This window comes from Anomaloglossus baeobatrachus, chromosome 3 (assembly GCF_048569485.1).
Source record: "Anomaloglossus baeobatrachus isolate aAnoBae1 chromosome 3, aAnoBae1.hap1, whole genome shotgun sequence".
NCBI classification, from domain to species: Eukaryota; Metazoa; Chordata; class Amphibia; order Anura; family Aromobatidae; genus Anomaloglossus; species Anomaloglossus baeobatrachus.
The window spans coordinates 100469383-100479382 of record NC_134355.1 but is presented as its reverse complement, the minus strand read 5'-3'; the positions used below and the strand labels follow the sequence as shown (position 1 = coordinate 100479382).

The 10000-nt window shown below is 45.1% G+C and overlaps 1 protein-coding gene across 2 annotated transcripts in view; it reads right to left on the bottom strand.

Annotated features, from left to right (window-relative positions):
• Window positions 1–10000, bottom strand: part of PSME4 (proteasome activator subunit 4) — a 250124-nt gene that overhangs the window by 163036 nt on the left and 77088 nt on the right. For both annotated transcript variants that reach the window (XM_075339344.1, XM_075339345.1), the window contains 3 exons: window positions 7049–7198; window positions 4414–4477; window positions 3131–3205 (listed from right to left, as the gene is read on the bottom strand). In XM_075339344.1, the coding sequence (XP_075195459.1) occupies window positions 3131–3205; window positions 4414–4477; window positions 7049–7198 (289 nt within the window). The remainder of the gene's footprint in view (window positions 1–3130; window positions 3206–4413; window positions 4478–7048; window positions 7199–10000) is intronic.

Below are 10000 nucleotides of genomic sequence, written 5' to 3'. Positions count from 1 at the left end.
AGAGGGGTAAGTTGGGGTACAGGCAGGGTGAGATATGTGAGCAGGGTGTGTGAGATATGGGGGTGTATTGTGTGTGATATGGGGGGTGCAGGCTGTATGGGAAGCAGGGTATGTGACATATGGGGATGTAGTGTGTGAGATCTGGGGGGTGCAGGCTGTATGGGGAGCAGTATGTGTGTGTGATATGGGGGGTGCAGGCTGTATGGGAAGCAGTGTGTGTGTGTGTGTGGGATATGGGGGGTGCAGGCCGTATGGGGAGCAGTGTGTGTGTGATATGGGGGGTGCAGGCTGTATGGGAAACAGGGTGTGAGAGATATGGGGGTGTAGGCTGTATGGGAAGCAGGGTGTGTGAGATATGGGGGTGTAGTGTGTGTGATATGGGGGTGCAGGTTGTATGGGGAGCAGGGTATGCGACATATGGGGGTGTAGTGTGTGGGATATGGGGGGTGCAGGCTGTATGGGAAGCAGGGTATGTGACATATGGGGGTGTAGTGTGTGAGATCTGGGGGGTGCAGGCTGTATGGGAAGCAGTGTGTATGTGTGGGATATGGGGGGTGCAGGCCGTATGGGGAGCAGTGTGTGTGTGATATGGGGGGTGCAGGCTGTATGGGAAGCAGGGTGTGAGAGATATGGGGGTGTAGGCTGTATGGGAAGCAGGGTGTGTGAGATATGGGGGTGTAGTGTGTGTGATATGGGGGTGCAGGCTGTATGGGGAGCAGGGTATGCGACATATGGGGGTGTAGTGTGTGGGATATGGGGGGTGCAGGCTGTATGGGGAGCAGTGTGTGTGTGTGTGAGATATGGGGGGTGCAGGCTGTATGGGGAGCAGTGTGTGTGACATATGGGGGTGTAGTGTGTGAGATCTGGGGGGTGCAGGCTGTATGGGAAGCAGTGTGTGTGTGTGGGATATGGGGGGTGCAGGCTGTATGGGGAGCAGTGTGTGTGTGTGTGATATGGGGGGTGCAGGCTGTATGGGGAGCAGTGTGTGTGACATATGGGGGTGTAGTGTGTGAGATCTGGGGGGTGCAGGCTGTATGGGAAGCAGTGTGTGTGTGTGGGATATGGGGGGTGCAGGCTGTATGGGGAGCAGTGTGTGTGTGTGTGTGATATGGGGGGTGCAGGCTGTATGGGGAGCAGTGTGTGTGTGTGATATGGGGGGTGCAGGCTGTATGGGAAGCAGGGTGTCTGGGCCACTGACAGATACAATTGCTCCAGCGGTCACTTAGTACACAAAGGAGTGTTCCTCTCTGCTGCACTAAGCCACCGCTGGACCTAAACAATAATTCGCTGTAAAATAATAAAATAGATAATTGACATAACTGACAATGCGTTGTGTGACATGTCCAATATTCCAGCTTCTTTCTTCTGCGAATGCCTCAAAGCTGGCATTCTCTCAACATCAGGTGGGAAGAATGCCAGCTTCCAGTCATGCGCAGGAAAAAGAAGAAGCCAGACTGCTGGACTGATGTCATGCATCGCAAGTTCACAATGTAAGTTATTTATTTGATTTTTTTACTGCTAATTACCATTGTTTCAGTCCAGTTGTGGCTTTATACAGCAGGGAGGAGCATTCCTTGCTGTACTAAGTGAACATTGGAGCGATTGATCTGTCAATGGCCCTTTAAACATATTGTACGGCTCTCGCGGAATTATATTTCAAAATATGTGGCGTTTACGGCTCTCTTAGCCAAAAAGGTTCCTGACCCCTGCTCTAGAGAGACTGCCCCAACAGTCAGTATGGAATACAGAAATATATAGTTAGGGCAGACTGGGGGTGTAAGGCTAAGGACACACGGGCATATCACATCTGATGCATTATGCTAATGACACCTGGCTCTGCTGCGAGTGTCATTACACTGTGATGCGATCCTGTGATCGGATCACAGCTGCGGAATAGGAGGGACTAATCTCCCCATCTCCTCCATTATCAGCTGATGTGATTATCACATTGCACTTCGGTGTAATGGGAGTTCAATGCAATGTTTCTCTCCCACCCATAGACTTGTATAGGTGCGAGTGAAAACAAATTGGATTTCACCTGCAGCATGCCGTGATCGTCTTCTTGGTCTGATTAGGGCTGAGAAAAAAATTGCTCATGGGAGTGGCCCCATAAAATAACATGGGTCCGAGCGGAATCACATTTTTTTTTTAATCGCATTCCACTCTCTGTTTTACTCACTGTGTGTCCAAGCTCTAACACAACAATTCCTTCCCCAGACACAAGGAAAGCACCCAACTCTGAGCTTAGCTGCTTACTGACATATCCCATACTAATACGGAACATATTTGACCCATCTAGAGTCTCTTCCTTTATTTTCAATTGCACGATTTGCGTTTTTTTCACAGTTGTAAGGCCATTCTTGTAATCAAGTATATAATATAATATAATATAATATAAAACCCCGTGGGTGGTGTTCCCACAGCCATTGTTCTAGTTTCCATAGGGCTCATTCAGACAAGTTTTCTTTGTGTGAATGATACCCATGCGTTTCACATATGGCCCTCATACCTACAACAGTACATGGGGTAGTTCACATATCAGATTTTTTTCCTAGGACCGAGTGGTCCCCACAAAAGCACAACGACTTTTCCAATATTGATCCGAGTGTTGGATCAATCTCACCAACGTAAGTCTATGGAATTGTGAAAAAAATCTCGGACTTCGATGCTATCTGTGTGCTGTCCGTTTTTCATCGGCTGTTAGATAGAAGTGATGAAAATCCATGGATAACGTCTGTGCCCGTTATAGAACCTGCGGGTGCTTTATCCTGCTTTCCCTGTGCAGAGCTATATTATTAATATTATAAATATATATATATATATATATATATATATATATATATATATATATATATATATATATATATATATATATATATATATATATATATATATATATATATATATATATATATATATATATATATATATATATATATTCAGGGAAACTCATCGCATTGAAAATGAGCACATTCATACTATGTTGTTTTCTAAAATACACAGTGCAGCAAACCTCTCCCGGTACCCATCCTGCCTCCAATCTGTGAGAAGCAAGATTTTGTGGCAACAGATGACTGCTCCCTCCAAAAAAAAAAAAAAAAACAAAAACAAAAAATCTCTGCTAGATTACCTTTGGTACATATGGGTCCCAATCAATGTAGCCGATGTTATCATTCGCTAATCGTGCAAAGAGGTTCACCAAATGCTACAAAGAGAGATATGTAAACAGATGAACAATCAAGTTTTATTATAATCTGAATGCCATTTACATAACACGGGCAAGAAGTCACAATGCTGAAGTGTATTTTCATAGAACCCTGTGCAGACACGTTCCTGTTATTCTTCTCCAAAAAGTATGAATAAATTGATAACTGTTCATATTTCCCTTGTCAATAGGTGAATAGGGCGTGCCGTAACGATCTGACAAGATCACCATTGACTGAGTGGTGTCAGAGGGTGTAAAGATACACTAACCCGAAAAAGTATACAGCCAACACCCAGTAGATTATTTAGTCAAATATTTGCAGAAGGAAAAACAGAGGAACACAAGGCGAGTTCTAGGAAAGGAGGCTCCAGAATGTAGGGATCCAAACATTTACTAAAGCAGATAGGTCAGGACTGATCATAGGTCAAGCATGGAAGATGGCATCTGTCACCAACAAATGTCACCCTGCTGTATACTGACAGTAATCCCTCATATCGGTGACGTCTCCAGAGAGGATTACAATTCTGTTCTCTTATTTCAGAAGTACATAACATGGCCAATAACATTACAGGCTGATTAAAAAAAAAAAAAAAAAAAAAAAAGAAGAATCAAGATGTAGTAAGTGGGACACCCCGAGATAACCCACACAACTATATACACCCATACATATGTTGCCCCTGATGGATTCCAAAAACCAGTTACCCAGAATAACTTTTTAATCCACTGATTAACAATAAAGATCAGGTCATGAAAAAGGCAAAAAGCCGCCAGGCCATAGGAGATTCACAAAGGTATATCTTTAAACTTATCTTACCTATTTTTTTTTTTATTTTTTTTTATTTTTTTTTTTCGGATGACCGATCGTAATTATTGTCAATGTCTCATCAGGAAAGTGCAGAGGCCTGATGACCACCCCACCAATAATGTAAAATGGCCCTGTTCACTCACCACTGTCAAGACAATACACAGACAGGCGAGCCTCAGGGTTATTAAAAATGAAATGGGGAAAAAAACCAAAACCCAAATCGCATAATCATGTTTCATCATATCAAATTTTAATCCCAATCTAATAGATGTGCCATTAATGTTTATTAGAAACCCCCTAGAAATTACAGTATGCTTGAAAAATCAAAACTGACAAGTCAGTTTTGGAAAATGTTATTTTAGGTCATAGGTTACATTAGTTATTCAAAGTACATGATACATACCCCTTCCCACTGCGGAAGATTCTGAACAGAAAGCCATAGGCCCATAAGTTCATCAAACCAAAGCCTGGAAAGGAAAATCATGAACAGATTAAATATATTCAGACGAGGTAACTCTTCTATTATTATGAACAGGGCTTGCATGAGACTTGCATATACCCATGTGTATACTGCAAGCACTTTCATTGCTCTGGCTTTACACAGACTTAAGCGGGCTTTACACGCTACGATATTGCTAGCGATATCGAGCGTGTAAGCACCCGCCCCCCTTCGCACATGCGATATCGTGTGATCGCTGCCGCAGCAAACATTATCGCTACGGCAGCGTCACACGCACTTACCTGGTCGTCGTCGTCGCTGTGACTGCCGAACAATCCCTCCCTCAAGGGGGAGGGACGTTCAGCGTCACCGCGACGTCACTAAGCGGCCGGCCAATCAAAGCGGAGGGGTGGAGATGAGCGGGACGTAACATCCCGCCTACCTCTTTCCTTCCGCATTGCGGCCAGCGGCAGGTAAGGAGACGTTCCTCGCTCCTGCGGTGTCACACATAGCGATGTGTGCTGCCGCATGAGCGATGAACCACCTGGATAAACAACCCTTACCGATTTTTGAGTTTGGGACGACCTCTCCATGGTGAACAATTTTCACCATTTTTGAGGTCGCTTGTAAATGCCACACGCTGCGATATCGTTAATGACACCAGATGTGCGTCACTAACAACGTGACCGCGACGATAATTCATTAACGATATCGTAGCGTGTAAAGCCTCCTTTAGGGTTTGGTTCAACTTGCGGTTTTCATGTGCGGTGCATTGCTATAAAACATCGGATTGCTCTCATTAGTGCAAAACTATGGGGCAGCGTCCATCTATGATTGATTTCTATGCCATATCAGCATGAAGAAAAAAAATCGCAGCATGCTACGTTTGGCAGCGATTCTCAGCTCACACACCCATACAAGTCTATCGGAGCGTGTGAAACATCGCACTGTACTCGCATGTCATGCGACTGCAGTGTGATGTACACAGACAGACAGCGGAGGAGATGGGGAGAAAGTGCCCCCTCAGTCTTCTGCCCAGCTGTAATATGATCACAAGATCGCATCACATTTGCATGACCCTCGGCTGACACCCGCAGCAGAGGGTCATTAGCATATCACTTCCAATGCTCTCGCATCGGAAGCTATGCACAAGTGGAACCGTACCCATAGGGAGAGACCGGTCACTCAAAGATTGGGGCAAGAAGAATCCTGCTGGGACCGGCCTCTTGGATTAGTCATCTGAGCGGCATGAGCCTCACTTGGCTTTTAAATTTTTGTTTTCGCCCTTGTCTTCTTGTCTAGTATTGTAATGTTTGTCTTGTTATAGTCCTTATCTTTCTTATAGTAATGGGTAATAAGATGTGTACCCTGATATATAGTCTTCTGCTAATTGCTCACCTTAGTGGAGCACATTCATGTTAATTTTATTTTTTATTCCCTGTATGCTTAGAAAAATGTAATAAAAATTTCAGTTGTAAAAAAAATGTTTTGGTTTTCTCTAAAACATTTTATAGAGATATATACCTGGCTGAAATTACACAGCCAGAGTCTGATCCATGCTGCCTATGGAACAGTGGTCAGGTTCGTCCACTACTAGAACAACCCCCTCTCATTCATTAGGTTTGCCCCCATAAAAATAAAAACGCTTATACTCGCTCCTTTTCCAGCACCGTTTCAGCAGTTTCGGAATTTGCATTGCTGGGGCTGAGGTCACATTGTTATGACATGCGAGCCCCGTGTCAAATCACCGCTGGCTTCTCTCCTCGGCGCTAGTAAAGGAGCTGAATATAAGCTATTTTAATGGGGACAAACATGGGGAACGAGAAGGGGTTGTCCACTCCTTGGACAACCCTTTCAACACCTTTACAGCATCCGCCGTACATGTATGGCGCATATTGGAAAGCGAGTGCATGGCGCATGCTCATGAAAACAGGTCTCGCAAAATGGTGACAACGCCCCAATTCTTTTTGCAAACTACTGTTTATTTTAGTGGTAAAACCCCCCACTAATTTATAAAAAAAAAGAAAAAATAAATAAAAAATGGACATGTTTGGTATTGCCATAATTGTACTAATAAGGAGAATCATAATGTGTACTGCGAGTGCAGAGCGAGAATGGCAACGGAGGAGAGAGGGAAATAAATACCTCCCTCTCCTCCGCAGCGCCGGCCTGCCCCTCCTCAGCGCCGACCCGCTCCCCGCAGCTGTGATCGCATGATCGGACCTCAGCCGCAGGGACACTCTGCTCCCGCTGTACTGTCAGCATGAGCAGAGTGTCATGTGAGGATCGCAGTAGTCCCCAGTGTGGCCCAGGCCTTATAAATCACACACAGCTCTGCAGCGAGAGCAGAGAACGGCCATCACACTGGTAACACCGCTTCTATTTAAAATAATCTCTGGAGGTGGAGTTATCTTCCAGGCAGCATCTGCCCCATAGCCTGGAAGAGTTCATTAATGTAAAGTGATAAAAGATGATTTTTCTACAACAAGGCATCTGATATGAGACATAAAGGTAAGACTATTGTCAGTATTCTATACCCTGTATGCCAATATTAACAGTTTAAAAAAAGTCAAAAGTGGTGACATTTGGTCTTACCCACCTAAAACCTTTATGATGCAGTTCTGGAGGCAGGGAGGTAGGCAAGAATAATTCAAAATAACTAATAGCCTTTTGCATGGTTACATCAAAAGGACACAATAAAGGCCGCCATTCTTCAAGCATTTCTGCTGTTGCATCATCTGGGAAATAACTGGAAATAGATAGAAAAAAGAAATCCGTTACGAAAAATCACAAACGTCAGTTTTCTAAGGCTAGGTTCACATTTCCGTTGTTTTAGGTCCGTCAGCAACGGATCCGTCGTTTTTTAGATGTCAGCTGATGCAACGGATGTGTTTTTCACAGGATTCCTTTCACAGGAATCCTGTGAAAAAACTGATCCATCGCGTCTGTTACATCCGCTGTGCGTCTGTTTGACGGATCAGTCATGATCCATTTGTGTTTGGGACAGCCCAGTGGGTGTGCCAAACATGCTGGACATGATCAGTAGAGCAGGATGGAATCCAGCGCTGGATTCAGTCATAAAACGGATTACGACGGAATCCAGCAGCATAGACATCCATTACAAGCTTGACGGATGGCGATGGATTCCTGCGCGGCGCGTTAATTTTAACGGCCAGGAAAACGTTACATTCTGCATTGCTCCTGCCCGGCGGTCAGTCGAAAAACGACTGACCGTGACACAGCGGATGCAACGCAAGGTAATCAGTCGCAATCCGCCACTAATACAAGTCTATGGGACACAACGGAATCCGCTAAACGGATTGCGTTGTTTACCATAGCCGCGGATTGTGACTGATACATTTTAATGGAAATGTGAACCTAGCCTAAGTCATCGTCGTCTTCCTATTACTAACCCATGTATAAACATGTACATTACAAAGGGGATGTCTAGAAATCATTATCGAATACACTGACTCAATTTTATAATAAACTTTGTATTTCAGTTGCTCACTATTTACGAGATCTCTGCAGGCCATCGGTAAATGGAAAGGCGACCAATAAAGACGGGGAAAAAGTGGAGTACAGCCCATTTCCTCTAACATTTGTGACTATTTCCCATTCGCTACTTGTAAAAATCAGTAATAAAAGTCGGTGGATATATAGGGGTTGTCCTTGCTTCAAATATTGGCGACTGATCTGTTCACTGGTTATATCCAGCCACCGCTCGAGTGACTAACAGACAATCAGGAGGGGCGCAGCGTGTCGGACCTCCACCGATCCGATTTTAAAGGGAATCTGTCACCAGGTTTTTGCACCCTCAGCTGAGAGCAGCATAGTGTAGAGAAAGAATAGTGGATAACCTCGGCACTCTAAATCTCCCAAACTAAGTCAGTAAGTCACAACGGATAGTAAAGCAAAATCACTCTTTATTGGTCCGTATTTAGAAAAAAAAATGTCATAAGCATATATGTTTTTTGTCCAAAACAAGTTACAAATGACGTTTTGGCCTGAGCCTTCGTCAGATTGGACTTATCAAGAAAATTGTAATAGTAAAAGTACATTGGTAAATGGAGCCGGACAATGTGAAGCAGTTTTGCTGTTGTGGGCTTAACTGTTGCATAGGGACCGTTATAAGGTAATATGGATCGTGCGGCACCTGCCAGGTGCTGTAATCATCCAGCCTAGGGGTGCTGGGAAGGTGGAGCAATAGTGTCTAATGTGAATAACGCTGTATGTTAGCCTTGTAGGTATAGCAAGTATAACGCTGTCACAGGAGCTGTGTGAAATTGCTGGGACGTTACCCAGAGTCTATGTCTTATGGGGAGCGTGCTATGAGATACAGGTACCTCTAGGAGAATATCTAAGTTGGGTGGCCAAGAGTTAATGCAGCCGATAACACCGGAAGGATATCAGGCCAAGGTCCTCGCCGCTTGTGGACGTGCTTTCCGAACTAGGGCGCTCCTGTGCAGTCTGGATGATTACAGCACCTGGCAGGTGCCGCACGATCCATATTACCTTATAACGGTCCCTATGCAACAGTTAAGCCCACAACAGCAAAACTGCTTCACATTGTCCGGCTCCATTTACCAACGTACTTTTAGGCTATGTGCGCACTGGGAAATGGAATTTTCTTGAGAAAATTCCGCATGCTCTCAAAGATTAGCGCACCTGCGGTAAAAAACCGCGGGAAACCGCACCCGAAAACCGCATGCGGTTTGCCGCGGTATTATTCGCGGTATTGCCGCGTGCGGGTTGGGATGTGCTTTATTGCATTCAATGCAATAAAGCACATTGAAAAAAAAAAAAAAAAAAGTCATTTAATTCTGAGATAGTAGATAGACAGACAGAAGAATAGATAGAGGGATAGACAGACAGACAGATAGAGGGATAGATAGAGGACAGATTGCTGCATTTCCCACGGTCGGCAGTGAGTTCACATTACCGGCCGTGGGAAATGACCGGTAATTACCTCTGCTGTCTGCTGCATTCATTCAGCGCTGTGTCTGTGACAGTCTCGGCTGGATGTAAGCAGCGCAGGACGTCGGAGCGGTGGATTACGCCGGAGCTGTGGATTATGCCGGAGCTGTGTGGATTACGCCGGAGCTTTGGTGCGGGAGGGGTTAATAAAATGGTGAACGAAGCTTGTTTGTTTTATTTAAAATAAAGGATTTTTCGGTGTGTGTGTTTTTTTCACTTTACTTACGGGTTGATCATGTCAGCTGTCACATAGACGCTGCCATGATCAAGCCTGGAGTTAATGGCGGTGATCCCCCACCATCATTAACCCCTTGTATTACCTTGCTGCCACTGCTACACGGCGGCAAGAAGAGCCGGGGACACGCCGGTATTGCCGCATAATGTATGCGACAGTGCCGGGGCAGCTGCGGCTGATATTCTCGGCTGCCGGAGGGGGAGTGAGGCGGGGGACATTACCCCTGCCCCTCTCCCTCCCCAGCCTGAGAATACTGGGCCGCCGCTGTGTGCTTACCTCGGCTGGAAGGTAAATATGCAGCGGAGCCCACGTTCTTTGTTTTCTATATTTCCGTTTTCT